Source organism: Anarrhichthys ocellatus, unplaced genomic scaffold (genome assembly GCF_004355925.1).
Source record: "Anarrhichthys ocellatus isolate YVR2014 unplaced genomic scaffold, GSC_Weel_1.0 scaffold9, whole genome shotgun sequence".
NCBI classification, from domain to species: domain Eukaryota; kingdom Metazoa; phylum Chordata; class Actinopteri; order Perciformes; family Anarhichadidae; genus Anarrhichthys; species Anarrhichthys ocellatus.
This window is the reverse complement of record NW_022280039.1, coordinates 2314598-2329936: the sequence shown is the minus strand read 5'-3', so window position 1 is coordinate 2329936 and position 15339 is coordinate 2314598. Positions and strand designations below refer to the sequence as shown.

The window sequence follows — 15339 nt, the reverse complement described above, 5'->3', positions numbered from 1 at the left end:
CTATCTATCTATCTATCTATCTATCTATCTATCTATCTATCTATCTATCTATCTATCTATCTATCTATCTATCTATCTATCTATCTATCTATATATATATATACATACAGTGGGTACGTAAAGTATTCAGACCCCTTTAAATTTTTTCACTCTTTGTTTCATTGCAGCCATTTGCTAAAATCAAAAAAGTTCATTTTATTTCTCATTAATGTACACTCAGCACCCCATCTTGACAGAAAAAAACAGAAATGTAGAAATTTTTGCAAATTTATTAAAAAAGAAAAACTGAAATATCACATGGTCATAAGTATTCAGACCCTTTGCTGTGACACTCATATTTAACTCACATGCTGTCCATTTCTTCTGATCCTCCTTGAGATGGTTCTACTCCTTCATTGGAGTCCAGCTGTGTTTAATTAAACTGATTGGACTTGATTAGGAAAGGCACACACCTGTCTATATAAGACCTTACAGCCCACAGTGCATGTCGGAGCAAATGAGAATCATGAGGTCGAAGGAACTGCCCAAGGAGCTCAGAGACAGAATTGTGGCAAGGCACAGATCTGGCCAAGGTTACAAAAGAATTTCTGCAGCACTCAAGGTTCCTCAAAGTAGGGAGATGGGAGAAAGTTCCACAAAGTCAACTATCACTGCAGCCCTCCACCAGTCGGGGCTTTATGGCAGAGTGGCCCGACGGAAGCCTCTCCTCAGTGCAAGACATATGAAAGCCCGCATAGAGTTTGCCAAAACACACGAAGGACTCCCAGACTATGAGAAATAAGATTCTCTGGTCTGATGAGACCAAGATTGAACTTTTTGGCGTTAATTCTAAGCGGTATGTGTGGAGAAAACCAGGCACTGCTCATCACCTGCCCAATACAATCCCAACAGTGAAACATGGTGGTGGCAGCATCATGCTATGGGGGTGTTTTTCAGCTGCAGGGACAGGACGACTGGTTGCAATTGAAGGAAAGATGAATGCGGCCAAGTACAGAGATATCCTGGAAGAAAACCTCTTCCAGAGTGCTCTGGACCTCAGACTGGGCCGAAGGTTCACCTTCCAACAAGACAATGACCCTAAGCACACAGCTAAAATAACAAAGGAGTGGCTTTGGAACAACTCTGTGACCATTCTTGACTGGCCCAGCCAGAGCCCTGACCTAAACCCAATTGAGCATCTCTGGAGAGACCTGAAAATGGCTGTCCACCAACGTTCACCATCCAACCTGACGGAACTAGAGAGGATCTGCAAGGAAGAATGGCAGAGGATCCCCAAATCCAGGTGTGAAAAACTTGTTGCATCATTCCCAAGAAGACTCATGGCTGTACTAGCTCAAAAGGGTGCTTCTACTCCATACTGAATACTTCACTGAATACTTATGACCATGTGATATTTCAGTTTTTCTTTTTTAATCAATTTGCAGAAATTTCTACATTTGTTTTTTCTGGGGTGCTGAGTGTACAATAATGAGAAATAAAATGAACTTTTTTGATTTTAGCAAATGGCTGCAATGAAACAAAGAGTGAAACATTTAAAGGGGTCTGAATACTTTCTGTGTGTGTGTGTGTGTGTGTGTATATATGTGTATATATGTGTATGTATATAAATTTTTTTTTTTTTTTTTATTTTTTTTCTCCCCCTTAATAATAAAAACCTTCATTTAAAAACTGCATTTTGTGTTATCTTTGTCTAATATTTAAATTTGTTTGATGATCTGAAACATTTAAGTGTGACAAACATGCAAAAAAATAAGAAATCAGGAAGGGGGCAAACACTTTTTCACACAACTGTATGTATGTATGTATATTTAAAAAAAAAAAATGTATTTATTTTTTTTTTTATTACAAGAACGGAATGAGCCTCAGACTGCACTTATTTAATGTCGGGTATAGTTCACTGAAGAGAGGGATGTTTAAGCCATTAACCTCCCATTTAAACAAAATGAGTTTCACAGTGTGTTGTTTTCAACTCCTTTTTGTTTTGTTCTACCAGGGAGGAAGCAGACGATCTGGTGCTCACGGGCCTGTACCTCCTCCCTGGCCTCCCATGATGCCTTTTGGTCCACCAGTGAGTTGGAAAATATTCCTGTACACTAATTAGAAATGCAAAAGCTGCAGCAAATACTGTTTTATTTTAGCTATTGGGTATGCAATCAAGATGTTAAAAGCACACATTTACTCACTCAGCTGGTAAATTGAGAAACGCCAGTCAATTTGGCGTGTTATTGATACACAACATATATTATCAGCTTGCAGCATCTGCATTGTGATCCCACTCTCTCTGCCTCAGATGATCCCTCCACCTCCGCCTATGAGCCCTGACATGGTGGATGACGAGGCTTTGGGCAGCGTGCTCATCTCCTGGTACATGAGTGGATATCACACGGGATACTACTTGGTATGTACACAGAAGCTGACTGATTCATTAAGGCTATAAAAGGGATTTACAGCTTGTATTTACAAGTTCAGTCTCTTGCATTATGTAGTGAAAAGCAGTGGGTGTGTATGGTAATTTGGACTCTTAAATTACTCAATTTTTGCTGTTCTTGGCTAGAAGAGCCTTTTCATCAAATGCCTCCTGCTGCATCATACGTGGGAGTCCTTGATTTTAAAAGGAAAGCTATATTAACATCTTCTCTTTACAGGGGTTGAAACAAGGACGCAAAGAAGCTGCCAATTGGACGAAACTGCACCACAAATGAAATGATCAACTCAACATTTCATAGTTTCAGTTTCTCAAGGTGTCTCCTAGTGCAGCAGCCATCCTTCCTGATGTGTGTTTTTCTTGTTTCAATGAAATATCATTAACTAAGTGTACATGCTGAGTTCATCGAAGCTCAAGGAGGAGAGTTTTGTATTCTTTGTAAATAGATTAAATAAAGGCTATCGGAGCACAGTTGGTAGCTTGCTATTTTGTTTTTATTGCACTGTAGCATAGACGCACTGTTGTGAAATAAAACTCTATCGGGCAGCAAATGTGTGTAATTATAGCCAGCTTTTTTCACTCATTATGAATATATTTTTCTCATTTGTTTTTCTAATTAGAAAAAGAGGGAATGATTATCCAAATATGTATGTCACAGGCTCAATGATGTGTAAGTGTAATGGCAAGCAATGTCCAGCAGAAGTCAGACTAGTATAATGTATTCATGTTTTAGGAAAATGTGGCATTAACACATAACGGTTAGGTGTTTAAACCTGTGCAGAACCACTGCCAAAACACACTACGTTTGTGTCTGTTGGCATGCTAAGAATGTGATCGCAAGCCAGACTTAAGTCCTGCTTTACTCCCTCTTGTGCTTTCCACGCAGAGAGTCGTTCCAGTATATGCTCTTTTTTTTGTTCCCTTGTCCACTGCCCAATATAGGATTGCATCCATCATAATGTAGTTTTTTTTAACATAAGATGGGTGCATATTCAGAGGGATAATAGTCATGGTTGCAACTACAGACAGTGTGACACATTGTTGTGCAGATTAAAAAAATTGGATCCTTAGTCATTGAAACATTAAGATCACTGAAATATATTTCGCCTTAACATCCTTTACACTTGACAAGCTCACTCGCAAGCTTTAAATAAAGATAAAAGGGTGTTTACCGGTCAGAGAAAACATTGGGGTGTTTTCATACCATTGGAGTAGATACACCAATGTTGTATGGTTTTCATATGGTATGCTTGGTTGGAATGAGAACATGAGGTTGATTACTGTCTTGATAACTTTGGGTTTGCACACCTGTTTATTTCCCGAGTAGTCCTGAAAACTGATCCTGGAATTCTTCAAGTTTAATAATGTAAGAACAGTAGAGGATGTAGGGTAATAGTTACGGTATGTGTATATATTTAGAATATAGAAAACCACATGTAATTACAGTGGGATCAGCCACAATCATGCTGCTGAGCCTGTAGCGCTTTCATTCCATGAAAAGGAAACCGAATAGATTTCCCGTATTTCCTATATTGGTGATTTGCTGCCTGTATACACCCACTCCTCTGGTTCTAAACTGGTGGGCAATTGATCATACACTGTATGAGTATGTGAGGCAGAGAGAGAAACAATAGGATTTTGTGATACCATCGTGTAACAGCATGATTGTCTCCTGTTTTTTTGCATCATGTGATCTTCCAGCTGCTCCACAGCCATTTCTCTCTGAGTAAAGAGCGGCCCCTTTGTTTGTGTACTGACTGTGTTCGGCACTTTATAGCCCACTGTGACTGTGCCCGTGTTGACTGCTGTATTTGATTCTCACTGTAGCAGTCAGTTTTGTTTTGTGTGCATTTGTGTGGGCAAAAGATAGAAAAGAGGGACAGTAACGGGAGAAAATGTAGTTTGTGGGATTTACAAATAGAATATGCACTATAAACGAGGTGTGATAAACCAGACCTATCTTTTCCCAACAGATGGATTTAAAATCTGCCACGGCAAAGCCTGCACATAAGCCCCATGCTTGCCTGACTCTGCAGCAAACTGAGCTGCCCAAAGGGCTCGATGGAGCCCAACGAGGAGTTAAAAGGGGGTCAGACCTAGCTTGGGAAAGCACTGCTCCCCTCTGTGACTGTCTACCCCCTACTGTCCAGAGTGGCATGAGGTGTGTAAACATAATCTGCATTTCACATAGTCCCTTCTAGGAAACAGACAGACATCCAAGCGGGATCACATTGTTGCATGAGTTTCAGCGCCTTCAGCTATTTACTCACACTCCAGCATCAACAAACATCCTGCTTTTAAATAAGAGACTTGGGGGGAGATTAGAGAAACGGGCTACACAAGCCCCATTCCCTTTTTCCATATGACCGAGTACCAAACCCTCATTGCAGAACTACAATCATATGTTTAAGATAGAGTGAGCATAGTGCACCAAATTGGTTGAAATATGGGAAATGCAACACTATTTATACATCTGTTCCGAAAAAAACAAACAAGATTTTGTAATTGTCTGACGGAAAACAGATTTCTGTATTAAGGCTATTTATGACTGAGAACAAAAATTCACAAAGAATGCTCACCATCACAACACGACACCATAATGCTAGACAATGGGTTTGAAGAGTTAAATGCCTACCCAGTGTTAATTAAAGCAGTTGTGTTGTAAATAGGAAAACCAGAGTGAACAATGGCTCGCAATTACACATACCCTGATGTAGCCTTTATTTTATTTCATTGATTTTTTAGCCTTGCATCACTAAAGGCTTTTTAACCCACAACAACCCAAACCCATTTTTCCTGAAAGGAAAATGATAGGGGATCTAAAACAGACAAATGGACCACATGGAACAAATTTCTGAAAATATTTTCTAATTACTACCATAAGCCAAAGATCTGAAATGTTACATGTCACAATGTGTGTTTAAGTATAAATGTATTCCTCATTTGAAAATGAAGCCTTTTTTTTTTGCTTTTTTTACCAATATGCAAAAATTCTTTCATAATACATTTGACTAATAATCTTATCAATTTGACATTATTAGCTAAATCAATTCAGCAGCTCATTACTATTTGTCTTATTGTTGATATGTGACATACCTATCACAACAATATTCTCATAGTTTTCAAGTTTTTTTATATATATTTGTTTGAGAAATATGATTAAAATAGTTCAGATGTAATGTAGGACATGTTATCAAAGCACTATCAACATTAAATGTGTTTTCCAGGATATTTAAAGTGTCTGTAACAACTGTCACTGTGGGTTCTTATGGGTTTAATAGATGATTGGCTTTTGTGTAGCTTCTGATTCCTCTCTCTTTTATCACACTTTATTTAAATAGTTTCTGGTCTCACCTTGTGTCACGAGGCTGGGACTTCCCAGCAAACCCTTGTCACACTCTATGTGGATGTAACCTCTGCCTCGGAGAGACTGAAGCTTTATGACCTTCTGACCTTTCAGAATTCCACTCACAGCAGGTCCAGTAAAGTCCTGGTGCAGCCACAGAGCATGATTCACATTCATGCTCTGTTACAGATGCTCGTTAATAAAATGTTATATCATGAAAGCAAAGCGCATACCCCCCCCCCACCCCCACACTTTACAGCCCCGTAATAAGCTGTGTTATTAGTATTAAGGACATGGGGATTCTCAAAGGCCAAAGAGTAGCAAAAAAATATCCCCTGAAACATATTAAAAGTGTCTGGTCCTTTGACAGGTCAAGGTATTTGTTTTATGGCATGTTCTTTATGTGATAGGCTATAGAAGTCATAATAACCTCATCAATCCACCTGCACTCACTGGTAGATTCATCATTAAATGGCACATTACTTGGCCAAACATCATCCATATGTATTCAATGGAGTGGTACAGCTCTAAAAATGTCATCTGCACTACAATAACTTATTTGTAAAGTACCTTTCCATGTATACATTTAGCCCATTTAAACCATAGTAGACAAATTTGTCAGTAGAAGAGGGATTTACAACTGAAATTAAGTATAGTCCTACACTGTGTGGAGTAATGTTCTCACATTGAATTCTGAGGAACTTTAATCATTTAAATTTAAATACATTTGAGTGTCAGGGGTTTAAACCGGAAAACACATTTTAAAAACAGCCTAAAATGTTTATAAGTGGAAATAATAATATGGAACTATAGGTCAAAGTCAGAGTACATTCCTTAAAAAGTGGTAGTAATTTCGATGAATGCTTTTTGGATTTTGTATATTTTTAAAGTTATATGGCAGCATTAAATAATAGACCCTTTCCACAGCAGCCATTTCATCGCAGGGTAAACGCGGGTGCAATTAATAACGTTAATTGTGGTCCAAATCTATATGTGTCACAGTCAATCCAGTGAGCCAGCATGCATAATACCAGGGCCCTGGCCAACCTAAATGAAACAAGGCTATAATTAATGTCATTAATTACACCTGTGTTAACTCTGCAATGACACGTCAGAATGACTGCTGTGAGAAGGCCCTATTAAGGCTACACATGTTAGTAAAACATGATTGGTGGTGTAGTGTCATGCTTTGTCCATCTACTGAATGACTTTCATAAACAGGCCTACCACAGACATACTGTCGCTATAGTAAATCTCTACACGGCATTCTTCGCCAGTAGGGGTCTCCGGATACAGGACAGGGCAAAGTGAGGTCCCAGCTCTACCGCATGGGGTGTCACCGTGTCACTCACTGCTGCGCGCACAAGGGGCAGTGTTTGGGAAAGTTAAAAGTCAGCTGTGAAAGACAGGCTCCGTGAATCCGTTGTTCAGTCTCGGGGCCTACATCAGAAGAAACGTCAGTGTTTGATTTGGGCGCTTGTGTTATTAATCTCTTGGGAGTTTGTTTTTCCTCAGGTGGGGCCGTTTTGTGCCACCTGGATCTGCGCCCGGGCTGTTTGGGCTGTTTTTTTTTTTTTTAAGCGATTCCTCCCCAGTTTGCGCTCGCTTTAAGTCCGGCTAATACAGCTTGATAACACGGGCTGCACAGGACTATCTGTGAAGTTGGCAGAAAGCGGAGACGATGTTTTGCCGAAATCAAACAGCAAGAGCAACCGTTGCCCGCGGCTCTGCCCTTGAAATGGAGATACGGCGAGGGAAGTTCAGAACGAGCGTTTTCCTGGACACATCACAGGTAGACCAGATATCCACCGACCCACCAAACAACAAACAAACACACACGATGGGGGATTCAATGTTTACAACTTTGACTGATCTCTCTCCCTCTGCAAACTAACTTATTGGCACACAGTTATCTTGTTCTGAAGGCTTTTGAGTGTGTACGCTGCTCTGCTTTGTGTGATATTTTAATTAAACTGCACTGGAGAGCTGTGCTGCTGCGTTCACGTCCTCAAATTAAAGCTCTTAATTGCAAACATTTTCAAACTACTTTGCATTTCACTTTTCAATGAACAAAACAATGATATCCCTACTGAGGCTTAAACGTGTGTCTGTGGTACTCTCCGTAGTGTGTTGAGAGTAATTTAAATGTGCTTTTTTGTTATGTTCCATCTCCCATAGGATTATTTTAATACTGATAGTTTAAGATTGTATAGCTTTGTTGAGACGCTGGTACTTTCAAGCGGTTATTGGATGACATTTGTTTTTCCATACTGGCTCATTTTTATTTCTAATAATGCATTATAAGCTACTTCTCAAGAGACCTCTGTTTCCCTTGATATTCACCTTGAACAACTGTTGTCACACACTTCCATTGAATAATATTGCAACATTTTAATAAAAAGTCTCTTTTGTAAAGCTCATTGTATTTCTTTTAACTGCCTTGGTTTTGTGGACATTCACCCACACGGGACTAGTCAAAAAAGTCTGCCTCCAGAAGTTGAGAACTGGGTCAGTCAGAGCTGTAGCCTTTGTATCCCTCTCAGCTGTTTATCACTGGATTACAACCAGTACACTTCATGCATGTTTTCCTCTTCCTCCTTGCAAAGCTCCCATGTCAACATCTGCTTCATATTAGCCACTGTTTGTCGGCAGAGCAGACGGGCTCAGAGGCGATTTCTAATCAAACCTCTAATTAGTTTTTACTGACGGGCAAAATTAATAAACTTTTTTTTTTTTTTTTTTTTTTTTTTTTTTGAATGAAAGTCCTCCCTCTGTCTATCTCCATTCTCATCCTCTCATTCACACACAGATATACATACACACTCGTGTACACACACACACTTGCCTGTGGGCAGTTTCCATATTACTTTGGTTTCACATGAGTGCCGGTATTTGGTTGTTCAGTCAGAAACACGTTCCAGTTTTAGGGGTGTTTGTGTGCGTTTTGGTAAACAGTTTTGGAAGGTCAGAAAATTGTTTTTGGTGATACTAGACAGAAAGAAGAGGGATGTGTGTGCGTAGAAGAGAGTATCAAGGAGAGAGAATTTGGGTTTCAATTGTAAGGGGATATTTAAGGAACGTTAATGGTGCAATATAGCAAATGGAAGAGAGAGGGTATTGATTCTGTCTCTCTCCTTCCGTCTCCGAGTCTCTCTGTGTGTGCAGGCAGGCAGGCAGGCAGGCATACGTCAGCTTGTGTGTACTAGTTGTTCATAATTCAAGTCACAGGAAAACACCTAACAGCCCTAACGCCCAGAGAGTCAGGCACACACACGTATTGATGTGCAGTTAGAATTACCCTGATCTGGTGTCTGAGCAGCGTCAGTTCATATCTGACGCACAAGCTCGTTAAGGCCAGTAAAACATAACACCTCCTGGAGGTGCAGTAGTGCTAATGTGGTGAAGTCGGTTCAGTATCTCCGTCAGGAGGGAATGATCTCATTTGTTTTTGGGTTGATTTATTTTCAGATTACTCGAGTTGATGGTTATCCCCACATCGAGCAAACAGTGTTGTCTTATGTAATATTTATTTATGTATTTATTTGGCCAGCGGGGTCGGGTGAGGGTTAGATGAGGAGGGAGCTGAAGTGGAAACGGGAGGAGGATAAAATGAAAAGGGAATAAAAAGGGATTGACCGGGCATATGCCGAGCTATCGCATTCATCATTAATACAAGCTTCAAGCATATTCCACCTCTAACCCACATTACATTCCCCTGTTTAGTCTCTGTATTAGTTATTTATCAGGGTAAAATGTCCCCTTCTTCTCACAACAACAATCATTGCTTCCTTAACTGTGTAATCTGCTCTTCGCTGGTTCTCATACAAGATTAATTTGTGTCTGCTTTTGTTGCCAATGCTAATGATCCTCTTTCAGGGACTGAGACTTTCCTCAGGCTCTGTGTGTTCGGACTCTCTCAATGCCGCTGTGGAACTGCTCTGTGGCATTTCAATGAAGCAGGCTACCTCAGTGTGAAAGCACCTTATTTTCCCTGTGCCAAGGGATATCACGTTTGTTTGTGTGGCAAAAATGTGTGCCTCTTGTGGAGATGTGTGCATGTGACGGTGGTTTATCTGGAATTTCTGTCGGTCAATGACATGTTATCAGAGAATGAAATGCGCAATGCTCAAATGACTGACAGGGAAAGTCTCCTTTGTTGGACTGAACCCAAAGTGAGTAGTGCCAACTCATTTGTATCAATGGAAATGTGTGTTCAGTAGAGACTTTTTTTTAGGACTCTCCCTATATGCCTAAGTTATCCAACTTAAACTCTTTCATTAGACCATTCATAGCAGTGAACTATTTGCATTTAGTATTTAATGTTTGTTTTTTAAAAGGATGCTATTAATATCCTTTGAATGGAGTAAAATGGTTTTCAGAAATGTGTGTGTGTGTGTGTGTGTGTGTTTGTTTTAACGAGGCAGCAAATGAAGCCAAGACTGCTATTATTAATCTAGACACTGCAGAACCAGACTTTGGGGATCTCTGTGGACTATGTTCCTAATTAAGGCATCAATTATGTAAATAAAAGATTCAAATGTTAATAGATATTGCCAGGTGTCCAGTTTGAAGTTTAGACATGTGATGTCCTTGGCTAGTTTTTGTTTTCCACGTGAATATAACACAAGTTTATCAGCATCATCAAGAGAAGTCCTGCTACTCTGTCTTGCTGTGTTCCGACTCCACATCCTCTGAGGTCCGGTGCTGAATCATTCTACTCTGTACGCATCACAAATTGTCAGGGCTATATGCTCAGCGAGTGGAAGGAGAATGAGAAACCGAGCAAAAGATTACGTGCTCATGAAGCACATGTCCAGAAATCCATTCTGCAGCCATCTTGTCGATCCACTGCCTGCTGCTCTCAGTGGGAGCAGAGAAGACATCTGCTTTGTACATCCCTCCTCTCTGATCCACAAGGCCACCAGTGAGTCTCTGCACTCTGTTCTGTCTCAGTCCTCATCTGCACTGCTGTTCCATCTAAAGCCACCCAGGCATGCAGTGGGAGCCTGGGTTTGTGCAGTTATTATTATGGAGGTGGGGATGGAATGCCCTGTATTTCTTATGTTTAACTCAAGGATGGTCACCACTAGTCCACACCACTGTGGCTACCACTAGCATCAGTATGCAGGGTCAGGAAGTGGTTAGATGTGTGTGTGTGTGTGTGTGTGTGTGTGTGTGTGTGTGTGTGTGTGTGAGATGACACACCCATCCACCCACACTCTCCCCCAGCCTGCAGGAGTGTATGGCAAGGTCCGGGTACCATTTGTGTAGCGTAAAAGCTGCTTTTGACTGTAGTTTGGTTGGTTTTTGGTGCTTTGCCCTTCTCCACCCTGTAGATCCACAAACTCTCACCAGTAAGTATCCAAACCAGACATAGTGGCTTGAGTGAAATTTTGGATACTACGGGTGTTTCCCTTGCTCGGCATGTATTCACCCACCCTGCGATGGGGGATATTTTTGCCTTTGTCAGTGGAAACTGATGCATCCTTGAGTTATATTCTCCCAAGTCTGAGATAATGTCTAACTGATATGTTTTCTCCAGATGCTTGCATGTATGCCTGGTTCATAGTTCACAGAGGAGGATCATGCACTCAAAGCCTCTCAGTGTGGCTTCTGCTAGTGTTTGATGTGGCCTGGCAGAAAAAAAGCAATGAACTAATCCTGTTTATGTAAGAGGGAGAGAGTTCATATAGGTGTTGCCAGGATGACACTTTTGCCAGCAAGAGGAAGCACCTCAAACCATAAATCCTTTGGGGGGAAAAGTCGCTTTCAAGGAATGCCAAAATGTCCCCCGAGTCTCCCTCTTACGGCATCTCCGTGTACCCAGAGAACAATGAGCCATCGCTGTACTGGAGCCTAAAACCGAGCCCTGTTCTGAGGCATGAAATGCCAGCCTAAGGGGCTCAGAGGCCTTTGGGTTCTTAAGAGTGGATGCATTCTACCAGATTTCCTGAACAACTACAGTGTCAAAGTTGCCAAGCCTAGCCTGCATAGAGTTCTGTGAGAGAGTAATGATAGATTTGTAGCCCAATCTACCAATTTGGTTTGGGACTGTCTGGCAGTGCTGAAATCGGTATGAACTCTAACGTCTGCATGTGCAGCCTCGGGGCATCTTCAACACTGCAGGGGTGCAGGGGAGATGCCAGGGGAAAGTTTACCCCTTCCTCTCAAACAAAGCTCGGCCACTGGAGCTTTCTGCTTGGAGGCTTTCTTGGTATGCAGAGGGATATTTGAACTAGCAAATGTTTAACTTTTGTTTTTGTATTACACAGGCTTTGTGTATACGTCTTTGTGGAGCACTGCTCCCACTCAGCCTCTTAGTTCTAGTACAAATGAAAAATTGTTTAATCTCAGTTTCTTCAAGCCGTGAGAAAAATGAAGCCAATGTCTTGCTATTGTTCCCGTGGTAATGACTGGACTGTTTGCCTAATAAGTTTAGTGAAAGAGAGAACAAAGCTTTATTATTCAAATACAGTATTTAATAAAAGATTCTTACTTCTTTCACTATGGAATTCACATACACACATTCTTTATCTTTTCATGCAACAAGGCAAGGTTATGTTATAGTTCATCAAATGTAATTCACGTAATGTCCTTGCTGTGAGGTGGTGATAATCTCTTTCGGTCTCCAATTTGTTAATTTTCACTGTGAGCTATCTGAACAACAACTGACGATCCTCGTATACTGTGGGTTTGTTCACGTGCTGTTGGGCTTTAAAATGCCTGAAGGTCTCTGTTCGTTCCCATTTCATATGACACATACGTACACATTAGTGTCCTAGTTAGCGGATGTCCTCCTACACTGGCCCTTTAAGGACCACTGACAGGGCATGTTGGACAAACCATTTAATGCTTGACTTGCAGCAAAATTGGATTATGAAAGTCAAATTGTTGTTGTTTGTTTGAATTGCATTTAGTAGTTTTTATCCATTTATGTTTTTACTGTCTTCTTTTACTTATTGCTCTCGTGTTCTGATGCTATTCAGTGATTTATTTCCTGGTCCTCATTGCTGCAAATGGATACAGAGGAAGATTGGACTGACTCTGTGTGAGGGCCATACATGTTTTTATGCGCAAGTGTTTTTGGCTGTGGAATGTGGTTGGTGGCCTGCATCTATATGTGGAAACTGGAACTGGTGTCGGACCAAGTTTAACAGCTGAGGGTCTTTTGCTGAGGTTGCAAGTGAACCCCACCCAAACAAACCACAGAGTGCATTTTCTTGTATGTCACAGGACTTCACTCTGAACATGTAGTTAATAGAGAGAGCAGAGAAAGATAATGGACGTGTGTACAGATATTGTCTTAGATACATTACAGTAAAGTGAAGTATTTTGAACCAGACTGTTCTAGCTGTTCTTATTTGACCTTACTTAGTCATTATATCCACATTAATGATGATTAATTATCAAAAATCTCATTCTGTAAATATTTGTGAAGCACCGATGGTCAACCTTACAATATCGAGGTATTTTGTCATAAATATCATATTTGATTTACTTAATATTGCCTAGCCCTATGAACACACACACACACACACACACACACACGCATACAGGAAGTGAGTCATAGCATACTGTAAGTATCCAGTTCACAGATGTCTGCATCTCCATGTATGCTTGCACGTTTACAACCCTCCTTACTGTTCTGTTATGAATGAAAGCTACTGTTCTGAACTCTTCATTAGTCATTCGTGATAACTGCAGTTCGTCAGCCTCTGTGTCACACACACACACACACACACACAGACACACACTTCTTCAGACAGTGACTAAGCAGCAGTGTCTCCTTGAGCAAGGTCCATTGCGTATTATCAGACATAGACAGGCTTTGTTCACACAGTGTGCGCTGTCCGCAGAGAGGCTGTCCCTGGCAGTGACACGGTTAACTGACAGATGGAGAGATAGATGGAGGTGATGAAATCACTGGATACATTCCCACTCCCGCAGATGGCGAAACTTCCTCCATGCATCATCAAACCTGTCTCATTAGGTTACCACCTTGGTTAGTGAAGTGGATAATGCTTTTGAATCAAGAGTAGTAACCCAGAACTGTTGCCATGAAAGTCCCTTCTTGACTCCCTATTTTTACTGCGTAACTCTGGAGGATACAAGACAATGGAAGGATTGGTGTTCAGCCCATGTTGTAAACTAAGCTATCTCAATCAATATGAATGCTAGAGTTAAATGGGTATTAAATAAACTAAGATTAGTGCTTAGATTATGTAATGCAGTAACACAATGTGTTGTTTATTCCGAATTAAAGTTGAGGGCAAAGGTTGATATTAAAGAAACCTACTACAAATCTTTACTGCCTCTGTGAGCTTTCACATCCTTCCACTGTTTTATCCTCTACAATCTATCAACCTCAACGCCTCTCTTCCCCAGGAGAGCCATATTATGTGGGCCGCACCACTTTTTTGAGGCTCTGGTCCCCTGATATAGCAGGAAAATTGCTGTATACTGTAGGGCTAACCCACTTTCCTGATCCAGATTATACAACGGAAGTCCTCCTTTTGTCTTGTACCTTTAGACAGTCATAGGCGATTACTTGTTTGAGCGATAAAGGGACATAAAACAATCTATTTTCACTGTCTCGCTGTTTCACTGTCTTTGGATTCACACCCCACCAGAGACCTAAACCTATCGAGCCTGGCGCTTACACACTGTAGAACAGAACTTGACTGCCTCATCCCAAAGGTATCTTCTTCCTGTGAACATAAGACCCCACTGTGTACTTCTTTGTTAAACATTGACAAAAAGACACCCACACACACACTTCACAGATTCCGATGTGTGTGTGTGTGTGTGTGTGTGGTTTCATTTACAGTCCAGGACACTTGTTGTCAGCCCCCTTTGACTTATCACAGACGGCTTAGAAACATCAGAGGCTTTCTCTATCTTTTTCTCTCACAAACTCGCTATCCTGGAGAAATAGTTGCAATAATTGAGCTTGTGAAACATAGATTTCTTTCTTTTTTTCTTTTTTCTTGTAAATCTTCTTTGTGTTATCAAAATAAGGATGGCTGCTTTGTTCCCCTTTTGCCTCCCCGGTTATAAGACTGGTAACACACACAGCAGATATGTTTGGGTTTTGTGTATGGACTTGCAAACCAAACGGGTCGACGGTGAATTACAGTTGGAAAATATAGCTACTGCTTCACAATAAAGTAACCTAAACCCAGATAGTCAGTGACAAAAAGGTCACTTTGCTTTCTGTGTGAATCCGTTACAACACTATGTTCTAAGTTTAGCCTGTAACTTCTCTAGGGACAAGTCATTAACCTTCAATTCCACATTAAGGCGGATATATGGAGCATGTCCGCCTATGCTACATATTTTCTGCTGTTCTCTTTGTTCTGGTCTCTTTTTTTCATTGGTTTCTGGACATGGAGGCTTTTTATCCCATTTTCCTATACATCACATAACTACCTGACTTTATTGTGAAATGGATGGAGTCTGGGCCTCTCTTTCATACAGAGGAATGCACTGTGAAAGGAATCGATACAGAGGAATGTTTAGAGGTGTGTGTGTGTGTGTGTGTGTGTGTGTGTGTGTGTGTGTGTGTGTG

General features: G+C 40.8%; 2 protein-coding genes across 5 annotated transcripts in view; both read left to right on the top strand.

The window, feature by feature from the left end:
• Positions 1 to 2896, top strand: part of smn1 (survival of motor neuron 1, telomeric) — a 5651-nt gene extending 2755 nt beyond the window's left edge. For both annotated transcript variants that reach the window (XM_031849154.1, XM_031849153.1), the window contains 3 exons: positions 1994 to 2068; positions 2291 to 2398; positions 2646 to 2896. In XM_031849154.1, the coding sequence (XP_031705014.1) occupies positions 1994 to 2068; positions 2291 to 2398; positions 2646 to 2702 (240 nt within the window). In that variant the 3' untranslated portion in view covers positions 2703 to 2896. The remainder of the gene's footprint in view (positions 1 to 1993; positions 2069 to 2290; positions 2399 to 2645) is intronic.
• A 3193-nt stretch (positions 2897 to 6089) lies between these two features.
• The window catches only part of rtkna (rhotekin a), a 53468-nt gene continuing 44218 nt past the window's right edge, over positions 6090 to 15339 (top strand). The window contains exon 1 of one of the 3 annotated variants that reach the window (XM_031848867.1): positions 6090 to 7563. In XM_031848867.1, coding sequence (XP_031704727.1) covers positions 7453 to 7563 — 111 coding nt within the window. In that variant the 5' untranslated portion in view covers positions 6090 to 7452. The remainder of the gene's footprint in view (positions 7564 to 15339) is intronic. The other 2 variants (XM_031848866.1, XM_031848871.1) reach the window with 2 other exon arrangements.